The sequence below is a fragment of the Zootoca vivipara genome, chromosome 4, assembly GCF_963506605.1.
Source record: "Zootoca vivipara chromosome 4, rZooViv1.1, whole genome shotgun sequence".
In the NCBI taxonomy this organism is placed as follows: Eukaryota; Metazoa; Chordata; class Lepidosauria; order Squamata; family Lacertidae; genus Zootoca; species Zootoca vivipara.
The window spans coordinates 84,281,847-84,300,337 of record NC_083279.1 but is presented as its reverse complement, the minus strand read 5'-3'; the positions used below and the strand labels follow the sequence as shown (position 1 = coordinate 84,300,337).

At 46.5% G+C, this 18,491-nt stretch overlaps 1 protein-coding gene across 1 annotated transcript in view; it reads right to left on the bottom strand.

Annotated features, from left to right (window-relative positions):
- Window positions 1–444: 444 nt before the first annotated feature.
- The window catches only part of LOC118085102 (matrix metalloproteinase-20-like), a 28,889-nt gene continuing 10,842 nt past the window's right edge, over window positions 445–18,491 (bottom strand). Inside the window, exons 4-11 of the mRNA XM_035115396.1 lie at window positions 14,387–14,535; window positions 12,110–12,235; window positions 11,795–11,956; window positions 9,368–9,518; window positions 7,501–7,637; window positions 6,187–6,343; window positions 3,486–3,589; window positions 445–545 (exon numbers count right to left, since the gene is read on the bottom strand). Of these exons, the coding sequence (XP_034971287.1) occupies window positions 445–545; window positions 3,486–3,589; window positions 6,187–6,343; window positions 7,501–7,637; window positions 9,368–9,518; window positions 11,795–11,956; window positions 12,110–12,235; window positions 14,387–14,535 (1,087 nt within the window). The remainder of the gene's footprint in view (window positions 546–3,485; window positions 3,590–6,186; window positions 6,344–7,500; window positions 7,638–9,367; window positions 9,519–11,794; window positions 11,957–12,109; window positions 12,236–14,386; window positions 14,536–18,491) is intronic.

The window sequence follows — 18,491 nt, the reverse complement described above, 5'->3', positions numbered from 1 at the left end:
CCGTCTGGAACGGATTAATCCACTTTCCATTACTTTCGATGGGAAGGTTCGCTCCAGTTTATGAACGCTTCAGTTTAAGTACTCCGTGGACCGTCTGGAACAGATTAATCTACTTCCCATTACTTTCGATGGGAAAGTTTGCTTCAGTTTATGAACGCTTCAGTTTATGAACAGACTTCCAGAACCAATTGTGTTCATATACTGAGGTACCACTGTACATGGAATTTTCCCCCCGGGGGTTTCCCCAAGCTATCTGAAATGCTATTGTGTCGTTTTTGTTTTTGATGCGTTCTCTTCTTTTTTTCTGGGCTTGAGCAATAACGGCACATCCTTTTGCCATTGTGCTTCTGGAATCAAATCCACAGAATGTGATTTTGGCTGACAGGCTCCAAAAGTGTCCCGTTATCTTCTAGCTCGCTGTGATAATCCACTTCCCACTTCAGTTCAGCAGCCCACCCAGGAGCTGGATTTCACAATATTAACCACATCTTCCTTTTCCTTGTCGTATTTATAGGCTTTGGGGCCTGAGAAGAAGTAAATGTGACCTAAAAAGGAAAGGAAACAAAAGAAGGAACTACTAATCAGGGGGCTTAATATTTGAGAAACCTAACAATACCATAGACTTCTTGGTACAGTTGTGAAATACGACCTCTCTATCCCCACTCACGAACTTCCTTCTTTTCTTTGTTTACTCAACTGATGTACCCATTTTTCATAAAAAAATAACCAAGCAGTGTACAATAACAAAAAAGGAGAGGCAACGATAAAATCGACCTTTAAAAGAAAATTATGTAAGAACATCCATCAAAGTAACACAACAGCAACAAGGAAATGTTCATGCCAAAAGTGTGTCACAAGCTTTGCAAACCGGAGAGGTGCGGCTTGACAAGCCTCCAAGAGGATGGGGGTTCCACAGTTTTTTGGTGCCACCACTGAAAAGACTGGATTTCAGATGCTCACCAGAGAACTTTCCAGAGGTTCCCTGAGGAAAGTCGCCTGAGATGACATCAATTCCGACGGCTTTTATGGGAGATTGTGCTCCCTAACTGGCCTCAGTAGCATTTCTGCATTGCATAAAGGTAAAGGTAAAGGGACCCCTGACCATTAGGTCCAGTCGTGACCGACTCTGGGGTTGTGGTGCTCATCTCGCATTATTGGCCGAGGGAGCCAGCGTACAGCTTTCAGGTCATGTGGCCAGCATGACAAAGCCGCTTCTGGCGAACCAGAGCAGCACATGGAAACGGCATTTACCTTCCCGCTGTAGCGGTTCCTATTTATCTACTTGCATTTTGATGTGCTTTCGAACTGCTAGGTTGGCAGGAGCTGGGACCAAACAACGGGAGCTCACCCCGTCGCATGGATTCAAACCGCCGACCTTCTGATTGGTAAGCCCTAGGCTCAGTGGTTTAACCCACAGCGCCACCTGTGTCCCCCCAATAAATAGCCTTCCCCCCCATGAATTCATCTAATCTTCCTTGGGAGCCATCCAATTTGGTGGCCATCACTGCCCTCTGTCAGGTAAGTTCCATAGTTTAGCTATGTACTGCATGAATCTTTCTTTGATCAGTCCTGCTGAATCTTCCAATATTCAGCTTCATTGGATGCCCATGAATTCTAGTGTTAACAAGAGGGGGGAGGGACTTTTCGCCATACACTCTTTATGAACGTCTGATCAGGTCTCCTCTTCCTTGCCTCTTCTCTAAACTAAAAAGTCCCAAATGTTGCGAGATTCCTTCCTAGGCCTAGGGGAATTCTTTTTGCCTTTGAGGGAAGCTGGGAAATTGACCAGGGATGGTTGGAGATGCCAGCTTGTGACTAAATTTCTCAAAGGAAGCTACATTACACCAGGTGAGACTATTTGTTGATCTATTTTCGGCATTCTCTGTTTTGATGGGCAGCAGCTCTTCAGAGTCTTAGGCTTAGGCTTTATTGATCATAAAGTTGCACGAGTGATTGCATTTCTTATTCCAGGGGTTAGAGTACCAAATCTCCTAACATGATATGCATCTAGCTACAGGCAACCCCTGATTTGCGCAGGGATTTCATTCGGGGTCATCACATGCATCGGCACAATGCGCAAAAGCCCCCCCAATCTCTTTTGGATCCGAAAATGGCCCACATGTTCACATTCGTGTGTTCTTTGAACAGATGCAATATTCGGGTGTTATATATTTTTCTCTGAAAATTTCCAATTCACCATTCAAATGCATTGATTCCTCCCCTCCCCCAAGCCCACTCTGTCTTATCGAGCGGTAAAGGAAAGATTGTGTCTCCAGTGGGCTTGTATTACTGCACTTTACTGCGTTCCGTTCTGCTCTCCTTTACTTTGCATATGCTTGCAAAATCTGTCTTCTGTGACCTGATTTAAAGTATGAGGTAAAAGCACTTGATTGTAGAACAGCTTGGTACAAATGTACTTATCTAGTGCAAACATTTATATTTATGTTACCTCAGAAGCAGATCCTGCTGTCCCGGATCACAGATCATGGGTATTAATCCTGCACCCACACCAGTCACCAAATGGGGTAGGTGCATTGAAATTATATAAACCATATGGAATTATTACATGGCTAAACCATGGCCCCCAATGTCACATTTAATTGGGCCTGAGAAGGAATTGTAGGGGAAGTAAGATGGACAAGTCAGCCATGCATTAGTAGGCTAAGGGAGTCTTGGTTTTTAGCCTAAAAGATAGAATCATAGAATCATGGAGTTGGAAGAGACCACAAGGGCCATCCAGTCCAACCCCCTGCCAAGCAGGAAACACCATCAAAGCATTCTTGACATATGCCTGTCAAGCCTCTGCTTAAAGACCTCCAAAGAAGGAGACTCCACCACACTCTTTGGTAACAAATTCCACTGTCGAATGGTTCTTACTGTCAGGAAGTTCTTCCTAATGTTTAGGTGGAATCTTCTTTCTTGTAGTTTGAATGCATTGTTCCGTGTCCGCTTCTCTGGAGCAGCAGAAAACAACCTTTCTATGACATCCTTTTATATATTTGAACATGGCTATCATATCACCCCTTAACCTTCTCTTCTCCAGGCTAAACATACCCAGCTCCCTAAGCATCGTTTCCAGGCCTTTGACCATTTTGGTTGCCCTCCTCTGGACACGTTCCAGCTTGTCAGTATCCTCCTTGAACTGTGATAATCCAGCCAACTATGTGATGGGTGGGCTGTTTCCTCTGGGACACCAAGGCCATGTGTCTTACACTCCTAGGAGCAGTTGGCATGCCTCCCTGCCACCTACTGGGATGGTATCTCTGTCCTACCCCACTGCATCCTGGTAAGTGGCAGTGATTGCTTTTGCTAGGAAGTCCTGCTTTTGTCTAAGATGGGGCAGGCAATGCGGTACCCTTTGCTCCAGTTCCCATCAGCCCAAGCCAACTTGGCCATTGGCCAGTTGTACACCGTCCAGTTGTAGTTTGCAGGGCAACGTTAGCTGCCCTGTATCCATGATGCACCACGATGCAGTAACTACTCACCATTTACTTCTACTGCTGCATCAATCCTGCCACTGATTCCCGAGAACTCATCCTCGATGCTCTTTGGGAAATCCTTCTCCATTTTTCTTTTGGCTTCATCATAGCTTTTGAGAGAAAGGAATGCCATAAAAGGAGAAATTCAAACCTTTTGCTTATGTCTATCAAGATATAAATAGATCTAGACCCATGTTATAGAAGGCTTATTTTCATACCATATGCAAGACGTTCTTGGAAAAGCAATTTCGCTGTAATGATTGCAACAGGACAAGCAAGCTTTGAGTCAAGAAAGAATTGTGTAACCAGGTCTCATCTACTTTGTTGTTTAGTTGTGACTTGAGGCTTATCACTGCCTGATCACTTAGTGTGTTGAAATAGACTAAGGTCCATCTTAGTAAAGGTAAAGGGACCCCTGACCATTAGGTCCAGTCGTGATCGTCTCTGGGGTTACGGCGCTCATCTCACTTTACTGGCCGATGGGGCCGGCTTACAGCTTCCGGGTCATGTCGCCAGCATGACTAAGCCGCTTCTGGTGCACGGAAATGCCATTTACCTTCCCGCCGGAGCGGTACCTATTTATCTGCTTGCACTTCATGCTTTTGAATTGCTAGGTTGGTAGGAGCTGGGACCGAGCAATGGGAGCTCACCCCGTCGTGGGGATTTGAACCGCCGACCTTCTGATCGGCAAGCCCTAGGCTCTGTGGTTTAACCCACAGCGCCACCCACGTCCTCTAAGGTCCATCTTAGCACACAGTTAACATTTCTTTGTAGAGGGGCATGGAATAAATCCAGTAAACAAACAAACAGGCCCAAGCCTGCCATTCTGTTTTTAACAGCAGTGAGCCAGATAACTTTGGGTCTTCATAAACAGAACATGGAGGTAGTGATACCTACCTTCTGTTGCCTGGTATATACAGAGCTATACTGTGCCTGTACAGTGGTGCCTCGTTTAAAGAATGTCCTGCTTAACGAAATTTCCGCTTAATGAAAGGATTTTTCGAGCGGAGCTTGCCTCGCTAGACGAATGCGTTTTACGAAAAATTCGTCTAGCGAATCACGGTTTCCCATAGGAATGCATTGAAATTCAATTAATGCGTTCCTATGGGTAAAAAAAAAAATCAAAAAAATTTCAATGCATTCCTATGGGATTTGCTAGACAAATTTTTTCGCTGTAAGAAAAGACCCGTGGAACGAATTAATTTCGTCTAGCGAGGCACCACTGTATATGTAAGTTCCATTAGGTACCGTGACTAATAGTTGCTGACAGAAGCATGGGCGTACCCAGGATCAAAACTAGGGGGGGGCAAGGGGAGGGGCCAAGGCACGGAAGGGGAGGGGCCACAAAGTGGGCGGGAACGGCGAACTCGCGCTCCGCCAGGCTGTGCCCCTCCCTAGAAGCAGGGCTGGTGGGCGGAGGCGGAGCCCAGCCCAGCGGAGCGCGAGTTCGGCGTTCCCGCCCACCGCGCCGCGCTCCCTGGTTCCCCGCCGCGCTTGGCCTTGCCTGAGGGCGCGCCGGGGAGCTGGAGGGAGGGTGCGGCGCGGCGGGAATGGCGAACTTGCGCTCCGCCGGGCTGTTATCCGCCTCTGCCCACCAGCCCTGCTTCTAGAGTAGGGCAGCTGCCCTAACTTGCCCCGTGGTGGGTACGCCCTTGGACAGAAGCATCTGTGCCAATGGACATCACTGTATATTGTGGTAGAGAATTGTTCTGGCCAGTGGGCAGATTTCTCACATTCCATCTTGTTAGTCTTCAGCAGATCTTTGGTAACCTACCTTTGATTCCACCTGCCCTTGGATTATTATTATTTTTTGGAAAATGTCTAGGGTTAATCAGGAATTTTTCCATGTTCAGTTCTTCCACTAGTCTACTTCTCTCTCTCTCTCTCTCTCTCTCTCTCTCTCTCTCTCTCTCTCTCTCTCTCTCTCTCTCTCTCTCTCTCTCTCGTGACTGCACATTAAAAAGTGTGCTTTGCAAATTTTGCCTAATCAAAGGTTTAATAGTTAAACAGAAGCTCCAATCCATGCTTCTCATTGCAAATTCTCCACTGAGAAGGGTGGATGTGGGGCGGGGAACAGGTTGTCTGGATAATGTAATTAGTAATGCTAGAAAAGGGGAAGCCACTTTCATAGTTCCATCCTGATCAAGGTATGGAAATCTGTACCTGGCATTTCCACTCGGAACTAAGCCACACTGAGTTCAGTGGGATTTGTTCCTAGGCGAGTATAAGATTGCAATCTGAATGTCTGCTCAGCTGCAGCGAAACACACTCACACACAATTTAAGGTGACTTGCATGGCTGTAAACTTGTTAAAAATACAGCCCCAGGGCAGGGAATGAGCACGCAAAAGATAAACGTCCTCAGCATTTCTCCCTCTTGCTCTCTTTCTGAAAAAAAGCATGTTTACAATTGCATTCTCCTCCATGCGTAGACCTGTTATGCGGAGGGGCAACTGAGAAGAACCCACCAGAGCTTACACTTAATTGGTTGTGAACCAATCACCTTAACTAGGTGATTCCAAGTTCAAATATTACGAGAAAGGAAAGCATGTCCTCTTCTCCCTCTCTCCTGTTCAGCACCAAGGGACGATGTCTGGTTTCACAAGTGATATATATACCGGTATATATATATATATATATATATATATATATATATATATATATATATGTTAAAAAATGTTTGTATTAAGAGGCAATAATAAAGGAACCTGTAATAGTCATCTCCTACAAAGAAGAGCGTCTTCTTTTCATCTTTCAGGTAGACAGCTGCATCTATTTGCAGCACATTCCTAGGAAATCCAAAGTCTGCGATGGCCCGCGGAGAGCCCTGCATTTGGAACCCACGAGTTGTCCAGTAATGGGGGCCTGGCAAACAGGAATCAATAACAGCAAGAACAACAACGACAACAACACAACGATATATTTGCTTCGAGGACATTTATAGCTTGAATCTCCCAACGTCTAACCTTTGATTTATTTACTTGTGTACAGTACTTATAGACGCAAAAATTTCAAAGCAGTGTACGGTAGAATACCAAAACCAGCAATGTCAGCGATATTATAAAAACAACAGCAACTAATAATTATAATCATAATAATCATAATCATAGGGACACAGGTCTTTTGCTGATTTGTGGAGCCTGCAAATCCCCTTCTGCCTAATATATTATGTCAGGTAGTTTTGGTTTGGCTGTACTGGCCTTGTGGGGAGTCCTGAAAGACCTAATTAGGCCTGTGGTTCCCCATAGCTGAATTAGAACAACAGGACAACTAGTATATGATTGAAATGTGGCTAGGTTGCTAACCCAGGAATGCTTGGGAGTTGGTTTTTTTTTTAAAGGGCTTTAATATGTGTTGAAAGACCAAAACTGCTGACACATGTCTGATGTCGATGTGAAGAGTATTCTACAAAGTGAGTTTGGATTTGTGCCTAATTCCATGAACAGAAGAACCCATTGAGTTCACTCACTGGAAGTGGAGAAAATCAACCACAACCAATAGACACCCATTAAATTTGCTAGGGGATGAGCACTGCTGAAAGCTTCCTTCCTTCCTTCCCCATTGCTGACCCCATTCTGAGGAGGCTTGGGGAAATCAAAATGGCGTCCTGAGGTGGTGACCTCCATTGTTTCTCCAGAGCCCTCTTCTCAGAATGGTGTTATGTCAAGGTTATCCATCATAGTGCCCCCCTTCCAGATGTTGTGGGGCTCAAGTTCCTGACAGCCCCGACTAGCATGGCCAGTGTTCATGGAGGATAGAAGTTGTAGTCCAACAACATCTGTATGGCACCCTGTTGGCTACTCCCTACTGCACCATGCAGCCTGCTAAGCTAAACGTTGCTCCCAGCTAGGCATGGCGATTTCAGACTTGACAAACTGACAACAATGATATTTCTCACAATGCTGTTTTCAGGATGAAGAAGAACCTTAGTAAGTGTTGTCAATATGGAAATGATGCACAATAATCCTTGGTATACTTAATATTCTGGAGCCAAAGGGCAACAGCTTTCAAGAGTCACTCACCCTTGAAAAAATAAGCAACTCCTCTGTCAGCTACTTCGTAGGCAGCGTCCACGTTCGACATGAGCTGAGGGAAAGAGTTTGTGATGGCAAGCGGCTGCACGCTTGAGGTCAGCTGAGCCTGCCTTCTCCAGAAGAGCCTATTTAGGGGGAGAAGAAGGAAGAAAAAACTAACTGAACAGAAAATGTTTGCACCTCAAGATGTTTTACAGTGTCAGAATTCACTGGCTTGTCAACCAGAACGAGAAGCGTGGCTACCAGCTTGGACAATGCTTTTGCTTTCAGGCTGTTTGGCAGACAAATCAAGAGTGCAAGACCAGATTATGTCCTACTCGTAGAATGATAGAATCGTAGAGTTGGAAGGGACCCCAAGGGCCATCTAGTTCAACCCCCTGCAATGCAGGAATCTCAACTAGATCATACCTGAGAGATGGCCACCCAACCTCTGCTAAAAGCCTCAAATCAAGGAGAATCCACCATCTTTAAAGGAAGTCCGTTCCACTGTCAAACAGTTTTTACTTTCAGAAAGTTCTTCCTGATGTATAGTCAGAATCTCCTTACTGTAACTTGTACCTTAAGGAGCAGGAGAATCAGGTTTGCTCCTTCCTCCATTTGAAGATGGCTACCATATCTCTTCTCAGTCTCCTCTTGTTGATTTTTAAGCGAGAGACCTGAGGTGAGTAGATAGCTTTTTTTTGCTGTTAGAAACTGAAACATTTCATCCATCCCTACTTCTAGGCTTGAGCTAACAAATGTGGGAGAAGAGACTAGTTATTTTGAAAACAGGAAGCAGATGAAGGGAATGCTAACATGAGATGCACTCTTCAAAACCAAGAGCTGTATATGAAGCAATGTAGTTTCAACAACAAACCCGCTCACCCCTTTTGCATGCGGCGGCATTGTGGGGTGGAGGAGGCTTCACTGGGGCCCCAACATGGGAATTCAAACTGCTGTGCCTTTCCTGATAGGTGGAGGGGGCATGAACCTCCTCTGCCTACTACGAACCGAATCCTAGCCTGCACCCTGCTTTGGGAAATGGGGCTGCAGGCTGGGACTTGGGCTGTGCCGGGGCGGTGCAGATGGAGCCGATGGTGGGCTTCCCTCAGATCCGTGCCTTGCTCATTTAAGCAGCCAGCTCAGCCTGTTTGTTCCTGCGCCGGTTTCCCCACCCACTTACCCTCGGTTTAAGCCAATAGTCAATGACTTTGCTGTGGCTACGGTGCTCGCTGTCCTTCAAGGGGCCAGGTAGGAATTTGCCCACACGGCTAATTGGCACTGACCCGGTGGTTTTGCCTACCTCATAGCAATCATCACAACTGGTTGGGCATTGTGGCAATCCTTTGTTTTGGATGGAGGGGAGGTTGTAGTCTCCGCCTGCCCCTCCAAATGCTGGGGTATCCCATTAAAGGGATCCAGAGGGAGTGGCCATATCCGCATGCCCAGGGGCACCAGGGCCAAAGGCACTCCCCCTGATGGTGGTCCATGTGGGGGTCACCCTATTGGACGTAAGTCTTAGGAACTCCTGCCTGGATTGACCACGCTTCACTTCTGGTGGGCGGGCCGGAAGTATTTAGATTGCCCCAAGCCCAAGCCAAACCTCTTTCATCTGTATTCAATAAACTTGTGGCCTGTTTTGACCCCAAACCCAGTCTTATTGGTCTCTTATCATACAGGTTGGGGTATGGAAAGTCCGATGCCCGGTCCTGCAATCAAGGGATTATTTCATTTTTCTTTGCAAAGGAGGGACTATGAACTCAATTGCCATATTTGGATAGCAGAGTTGGGAGTTTCCTTAGAAAAGCTACAACCCCCAAAAGGCATGCTGTTTTGGGAAAACACAAGCACAGGTTGGATCAAGCAGGAATCTCACCTATCCTTGAAGAAAAGAAGTTCTTTCCCTAGCACAGTAACAGCATCAAATGAAAACTTGGAGTCACAGTGGTCTGGATCAGCCGGAGTTGGTGGTTTGGGAAGAGATGGATGCGGCACTAGTGGTACTTCGGATCCAGATTGCCGTGGCCCTAGAATACGACACACAGACCAAGTTAAAACTGCAGCTAGTACATGTATTGACTTGCCTGTGGCCATGTATCCTGAGTGAGTCCCATCTTACCCTGTCCAGTATATTGGGTTGCATTCAACTAAAGTTCGCTCAGAGTAGACCCAATGCAATTGATGAACCTAGGTTAGTCATGTCCATTCATTTCAATGGGTGTACCCTGAGTAAAACACAACTGAATACAACCTATTGATTCTACCCTCCACCTCATTTGCAGTTCTTGCTACACATTTTTATATCTTCTGCAGTATGTTTAATATAGGCCTGTACCAACTATTCTCCGGTTTTGGTTTTTTGGGTACAAAATAGCAGTTTTGTTGCACAGAAAATTTTGTTTGGCAACTTCTATTGGCACAGACCCTCTTTAATCAATATCAGCATCTTTGGTCACGTTAAGGCCTCTATCCCTGACCTGGAAAGGAAGATTAGCCTGTAGTTGTTTTTTTTTTTACTTGCCTGGGATCTTCCCTTCAGTAGTCCAGTATTATCTAAATTCTACCATTTAACTAGTTTTTGACATTCACTAACTCCAGATCTGTAGCAATACAAAAAAACTGCATTCTGGAACTTCTGGTGGATCGTGATATTTGAATAGTCAGGCTGAGAATTTTATGAAACAATGCATGGCAGAGGGCTAGTTCACATATGCCCAACACTTTTCTTAAAGGGAAGATAATTCCGTACATTTAGCTGAAAGCCATTATGAGTTGTGCAATTAAGTGTTGGAAGTGTATTCATTATACGTCTTCCTATGAGGACCATTGAATATGGTTCTGTTGGTAGAAAAGTATTCAATAAATCCCAGCCGACAAGGACTAGTTGCAGGATAGAAATGAACAGAGGAAGAAGGCACTTAAGGGGTGTAAATAATTACGGGAAGAGTTGCAATGCACGAGGTTGACCGCTGCTGCTGTGCTCTCTTCCTGGTTCTGATGCAAGGGCACAGGCTTGTGGGGATTTATACCTGAGGAGCAGACCCAAGAGAAGCCTGTTGGCTCGGTTGGACCTGCCCCTAGGGCAGAGCCAGCCTAGCAGCCTGCCTGCAACTGGCCCATTTGTGGGCAGGCTACAGTCTGGCTTCCCGGCTGGTGTGAGGTCCCTCTAGGGCAGGCATTGCCAAACTTGGTCCTCCAGATGTTTTGGGACTACAATTCCCATCATCCCTGACCACTGGTCCTGTTAGCTAGGGATGATGGGAGTTGTAGTCCCAAAACATCTGGAGGGCCAAGTTTAGCCATGCCTGCTCTAGGGAATCCTGACAACCGGGGGAAACTCCAAAACAATTGCACCCTTGCCAGATCTTAGCTGCCAAGTATCCCGTTTTTCGTGGGAAACCCCCAGATTTTAATCTGTTTCCCACTGTTCTCCCGAATGGAGAAAAATCCCAGAAATCCCCCCGATTTCCTACCTGCCAGAGAGCTTCCATTTTGGGTGCCGCTTTTCCCATGTGTGGACACCGGAAATCAGGCAGAGCGGCACTGGAAGTCGCTTCTACGCATGCCCGGCAGCCATCTTGGTGGTGGCCGCATGGCTGCGGCCATCTTGGTGGTGGCCACATGGTGGCTGTCACCAAGATGGCCATCGCCATGCGGCCACCACCAAGATGGCTGCCGCCATGCAGCCACCACCAAGATGGCTGCCGCCATGTGGCTACCACCAAGATGGCCGCCGGGCATGCGTAGAAGCAACTTCCGGTGCCGCTCTGCCTGATTTCCGGTGCCCACACATGGGAAGAGCGGCCCCGGAAGTTGCTTCTACGCAACTTCCGGTGCTGCACTGCTGCTGATCCCGGATTTTTCAGCAGGAGACTTGGCAGGTATGTGCCGGATACAGCTGGGAGGAGGTGTCGTCCCACAACATGGCCTGACCTTGGAAAGGTGAGCAGATTTGTGGTGGTTCTGCTGCTTCCTGGAATGGGGTGGGGCGGGGTGGCAGCAAGGGCAGGGGAAGGTGAGCACTGCCACTGCTCGCTTATTTGGCCTTCATCACTGCTCTGCTCCATCCTTGTCCTGACAAGTGGCAGCACTGCCAAGAAGCTTGTGCTGCCCCGTCTCACTCTCGGTGGCTGGATCTTTAAGCAAAGGTTGGAGCTTCGCCTCCGTGCTGCTGCTTTTGTAACTGACATATGATTTTATTCTCTGTTGGTTTTAGATTGCTGTTTATACTGTACGCTGCCTTCTAGTTCAATCTGGAGGAGGAACTCTTGAAATAAATAAAAGCAAGCATCTACGTTATTACCGTAAAGGGCCTGGATCCCTTTCACGTCATCTTTGGGGAGGTGGAAGCCATATGGATGTTGGTATCTATATGTTGGATACATCAGAGCTGACGGGTCGGCTGAATGGGCAAGGCCCAAGGCGTGGCCAAATTCATGAGCCGCAACAGTGAACAGATTAAACCCTATACGATACAAAACAATATATTCCATATAAGCAATGGTGAGTTTCCCTCTGATACATATTCAGTGTCTGTGCATTCTGCCATACTTGATTAGCTGGGGACAAATTGCTTCCTTTTGGGTGCTTTCGGGTCATTGTGTGGCTTTGCGCCTACCATTCATTCCCATCGTCCACTTCTCTGCGTTGTCGAAATGAGTGTCTCCGCCCAGTCCTTCCCCAGGTGCGAAAGCGTGGGCTAGAGTCCCCCGCGGGCCGTCAAATGGATAGGAGTCCCCATGATCTAACACAGAGTACAGGGAACATCATGTGACTTTGCAATCATGGCAGGTGGTGTAATGGTTAGATCAGAGAGACATAAGTTGCACAATGCATTCTGTTGTGGTCTCAGCAACTGCGGCTCCCACAAACAAGAGCATTTCAATGGAATCTGACACATATTGCAAAACCCCTTACAAATCTGCCAGTGTCTGGGTACAAAGATCTCCCATAAGTCATTATGTGATTGCCTGAAATGGTCGTTTTTCATATACAGTACCTGCAAGGCTTTGATGCCCCTAATGCAGAGGTTTTCAACCTTTTTGAATCCATGGTCCCCTTGACCAACTACATTCTTTCTGCGGCACCGTATATACTTGAGTATAAGCTGACCCAAATACAAGCCGAGGCACCTAATTTTACCTCAAAAAACTGGGGAAACCTATTGACTCGAGTATAAGCTGAGGGTGGGAAATGCAACAGCTACTGGTAAATTTCAAAAAGAAAAATAAATACCATCCTATGCCTTTCCCAGCTGCTGGCGGCGGGGTGGGGGGAGAAGCGGCGAGGAAGGATCCCTTCCTCGCTGCTTCTCCCTCCCCGCCACCTCGCACAGAGCAAGCATTGGATGGGGGTTCAGAGAGTCGCAGCGCAGTGCTTCTCCGAACCCCTGGTCCTGTGCCTTTCTCTGCCGCCGGCCGCCTCACTCGAATATAAGCCGAGGGCGGCTTTTTTCAGCACATTTTTGGTGCTGAAAAAGTAGGCTTATACTTGAGTATATATGGTTATGTCACCCCTTGCCTCCAGAGCTGACAGCCCCTCACCCTTTTTCAAACACCCTCCCCCTTGTGGAGTGTTCCCTCAGCCTCCTTCTCTCCCGTCTCCTTGGGAGTCCTCTGAGCAGCCGCAGCTGCCGCCCCTGGTCTCTAAGCCAGGGCCGGCTCTAGGGGTAGGCTGGGTGGCGTGGGGCGCCAGGTCGGCAGGGGGGCACTGCACGGTGAAGCCGCGCGGAAACCATGCTGCGTGCTGCGCCTGCCCACCAGTCGCGGGAAGAAACGGGGCGGGGGCGCCGGAACGATCCGCACACCACGGCGCCAGGGCACCCGACCCGCTTAAAACGGCCCTGCTCTAAGCTGCCCCCCTACACCAAAGAGAGGTGCCTCTTCACACTGCCCCACAGAGGCCTGGGTCTTGTCTGTCCATTCCCTACAGCAAGGGCTGGCGGACTGGCTGGCTGGGCTCCCTCGCCTGATAGCTTGTTTCCTCTGAGGCCACCTCAGCTCCTGGCAACCAGCACCCCCTGACCAGCCCCAGAGGCACCATTCGCCAGGGGAGCTTGTAGCCAGGACTGCTGCAACAAACAGCTGTGCTAGCCTTTGGGAGGCAGAGATGCGAGAGGGCATCCGAGGAGGGAGGGAAGGAGAGAGGGACAGAGGCCAGTGTTGCCGGCTGCATTGTTCAAGGCAGCCCAGGGTGCCACGGCACACCGGTTGCACTTCCTTCAAATATTCCCTTGTTAAAATCTCAGGTCAACAGCAACAAAATCAAGGTCAGCCGTACAGTATACACCCACACCATTCCTGTTGTACTTCTTTCTCTCTTTCCCTGCCTCAATTTTCTCCCTAATGTCAAAATTTGGACTGTAAGCTCCTCGGGGCAGGTAGTCCTCCCTTTCCTTACAAAATGCAGCTTACATTGATAATGCTATATGGATACACCGCTGTTGTTGTGACTGCTGCTGCTGCTGCTAAGAACTGAACTCTGGCCCTAACACTGAGTGAAGACTTGGGGTGGAGGGTGGGGAGAAGCACCACCACAGGAATTCGGGAGTTTGTACGCAGGCAAACCACATGGAGGCACTTCTGTGTCACACAAACCGCACTTCCATATGAACTCTGCGGCAGCCTTCCTGAAGCAGAACTGTGCAATGTGTTTGCCCATGAGACTTTTCAGGGCAGAGCCCAGCTTTTTACAAAAATTCAGAAATGTCCCCCTTTTGTTATGGCTGCCCTTTCACCCTCTAGCCGTTTTTCACACTTCCCACTTTCCCAGGGACAGTTCCGTGCATCTAAACCAGCATAAATGAATCACCTTATTATTTTGCCCAGCTTAACCTCTTCACAATAGCACTAAAGGCTGAGCTGCTAGTGTCACAGGCTTTAGCGATAACAGTTACCTCCGCTTTGGAACGATATCACGATATCCGCTTCTCCCGAGGTGGCCTTTACAAAATTCAGAGGGGCAGCCGCGCTCCAGGCTTTCAACCCCATCTCCACGGCCTTGTCAACATCTGCGTGACTCAGGCTGGATGTATATTTTGTTACTCTGAGGAGGAAAGCGACACATTTCAGGATGCAGATATGCAACGATGGCAGGAGCAGCCAGTGGGGGAGAGAGATGCAGCAGACTACCCCCCCCACCTGTTGCTGTGAACTGGGATTGCGAGCAAGGTGAGACTGGGTGGCAAAGGTGATGGGGTTGTTCAGGTGTAGCCAACCTGGCACTCCTGCCAGTGTGCCTGAACCATCCTGGCATGACCACAGCCCAACCTCAAGGCAGCCCAACCTCCCATCCTGGCATGACCACAGCCCAAACCTTCCTGGTTTGCTAGCAGCGATGTGGCTGCTGGCTGCCTTGGTCCACATTGTGGATCCCTACTGCTCCCTAAATGATGGGAAAGATAAAACCAGGTTATCAAAATAAGGGGAAATCCAACACATACAGTAAAGCAGGCACCCCCAAACTCTTTTTTTTTAATTCATTTTTTATTGTTTTCATTTATCATTCATCATTCCATATGTTTTTGTTAAATTTACATGCAAATAAACTGTCATACATCTTGTATTACATACCAATTTGCATTTTGTTACACAAAAAGTAAAATAAAATAAAAAATAGTTACTTTACAAACATAACAATGTGTCAATACTTATTTACATCTCTTCTGAAACTCTTCTTTATTCTTATCGTCTAGCCTTGTTCTCTCGAACTGGACTTCTTCTTTTCTTTTCTCCTGGTTTTATTCATCATCCTTCACGTTCCGCGCTTTATCTTTTATTGTCTGTCATTTACCTCAAATATTTCCATACATATATTATTGACAACGACTATATATCTTTTATGTTGTATTTTCAAAATGTTCCTACTAGTGTTTTCATGTTTTAGCAATATTTCTTTAGATATTCTACAAACTTTCCCCATTCTTCCTGATACCTTTGTTCCTTCTGTTCTCTTATTCTTCCTGTCAACCTCGCCAATTCTAAGTATCCTGTCAACTTTTCCCTCCATTCATCTGTAGTTGGAATTTCTGGAGTTCTCCACCTTTGTGCTAAGATTATTCTAGCGGCCGTGGTGGCATACATAAACAACCTCTGGTCCTCTTTTTAAATTTCTCTTCCCATTATTCCCAGAAGTATAGCTTCCGGTTTCTTTGGTATACCTTAACATCCTTTTAACTCATTGTAAATTGAGTCCCAGAATACAACAGGCACCCCCAAACTCAGCCCTCCAGATGTTTTGGGACTACAGTTCTCATCATCCCTGACCACTGGTCTTGTTAGCTAGGGATGATGGAAGTTGTAGTCCCAAAACATCTGGAGGGCTGAGTTTGGGGATGCCTGCAGTAAAGAAAGAATAATGATCTGAACTAGGAATGGAGGAACCTGCAATTTAAGTTTCTAATTTCACTCACATTTCTGCACTAGTTTGCATTTTTTTTTAATCTCATGAAAATTCACCAGGATTTTATGCAATTTTGCCTAATATACAGATTTCCTCCTAAAGTAATTCATTTTCGCATGTTGCACTTAAATGCACACTTTCTCAAGATATATGCATTTTTTGGTTTGGAGAACAAAATTTGGAGAAGTGTGATTTTTTATGGATAGCTGGGTTACAGCTCATGTATTGTTTTGGGAAGTGTGAATTAGGTACTTTTAAAATGCAAAATGTGAGCCAATCAAAATTTCCTAGCCTGATAGCAATCTTTCGAAAGGTAAATGAGCACTCCCATAAAACAGCTATGATAAAGGGCACTTTCCATGTAAAATGTTAGCGGACAACGAGGTTTGTGGTGCTTGGGTGTATTTTCAATCCATCGCTGTTTAAGAACATTTGTTGAGAATACAAGGCAACCCCAAAACCTGCATCTTTGTCATGTAACTACTCCATATAGCAATCAGAATGAAAGCTCTGTAAAGACTGGACATAGTCTAATTGCCACAGAAACTTTGTGTGAGCAAATCAGGATAAACGCTTGATAAACAAGTTGTCTCTCCCCAACCTCCATGTACCAGCTACATTCTACAGAGTGGTCTCCCACCATACAATTTGCCCACCCCCTATAGTACTGCAGGCTGCTTCCAAGGATGTTAGGTAGGGCATGGAGCTCAAGGAAAGTCTATGCAGGATCCATACTTGAGTTGGCTGATGTTGAGGACATGTTGCCTTGCTGTCAAGCATCCTCCAAGTGGGGCCATTGTCATTATTATCATAGAATCATAGAATCATAGAGTTGGAAGAGACCACAAGGGCCATCCAGTCCAACCCCTGCCAAGCAGGAAACACCATCAAAGCATTCCTGACAGATGGCTGTCAAGCCTCTGCTTAAAGACCTCCAAAGAAGGAGACTCCACCACACTCCTTGGCAGCAAATTCCACTGCCGAACAGCTCTTACTGTCAGGAAGTTCTTCCTAATGTTTAGGTGGAATTTTCTTTCTTGTAGTTTGAATCCGTTGCTCCGTGTCCGCTTCTCTGGAGCAGCAGAAAACAACCTTTCTCCCTCCTTTATATGACATCCTTTTATATATTTGAACATGGTTATCATATCACCCCTTAACCTTCTCTTCTCCAGGCTAAACATACCCAGCTCCCTAAGCCGTTCCTCATAAGGCATCGTTTCCAGGCCTTTGACCATTTTGGTTGCCCTCTTCTGGACACGTTCCAGCTTATCAGTATCCTTCTTGAACTGTGGTGCCCAGAACTGGACACAATACTCCAGGTGAGGTGTGACCAGAGCAGAATACAGTGGTACTATTACTTCCCTTGATCTAGATGCTATACTCCTATTGATGCAGCCCAGAATTGCATTGGCTTTTTTAGCTGCTGCATCACACTGCTGACTCATGTCAAGTTTGTGGTCAACCAAAACTCCTAGATCCTTTTCATATGTACTGCTCTCAAGCCAGGTGTCTCCCATCCTGTATTTGTGCCTTTCATTTTTTTTGCCCAAGTGTAGTACTTTACATTTCTCCTTGTTAAAATTCATCTTGTTTGCTTTGGCCCAGTTGTCTAATCTGTTAAGGTCATTCTGAAGTGTGATCCTGTCCTCTGGGGTGTTAGCCACCCCTCCCAATTTGGTCATCTGCAAACTTGCTCAGGATTCCCTCAAGCCCATCATCCAAGTCATTGATAAAGATGTTGAACAAGACTGGGCCCAAGACAGAACCCTGTGGCACCCCACTAGTCACTACTCTCCAGGATGAGGAGGAGCCATTGATGAGCACCCTTTGGGTTCGGTCAGTAAGCCAGCTACAAATACACTGAATGGTAGCATTGTCTAGCCCACATTTTACCAGCTTCTTTACAAGAATATCATGGGGCACCTTGTCAAAGGCCTTGCTGAAATCAAGATAGGCTACATCCACAGCGTTCCCTTCATCTACCAGGCTTGTAATTCTGTCAAAAAATGAGATCAGATTAGTCTGACATGACTTATTTTTCAGGAACCCATGCTGACTTTTAGTGATCACAGAGTTTCTTTCTAGGTGCTCACAGACTGTTTGCTTAATGATCTGCTCTAGAATCTTTCCTGGTATTGATGTCAGGCTGACTGGGCGGTAATTGTTTGGGTCCTCTCTTTTTCTTGGAGAAGACTGAGGCAAAGAAGGCATTGAGGAGTTCTGCCCTTTCTCTGTCCCCTGTTTGCATTTCACCATCTTCTCCTCTGAGTGACCCCACTGTTTCCTTGTTTTTCCTTTTGCTACGGACATACCCATAAAAGCCCTTTTTGTTGCTTTTAACCTCTCTGGCGAGCCTGAGTTCATTCTGTGCTTTAGCTTTTCTGACTTTGTCTCTACACGTGCTGGCTATATGTTTGAATTCCTCTCTGGAGATTTCCCCCCTTTTCCATTTTTTGTACATATCCCTTTTAAATCTTAACTCAGTCAAAAGTTCTTTAGATAGCCAGCCTGGCTTCTTTAGGCACCTTCCATGTTTCCGTCTCATTGGTATTGCCTGAAGTTGTGCTTTTAATATCTCCCTTTTAACAAACTCCCAACCA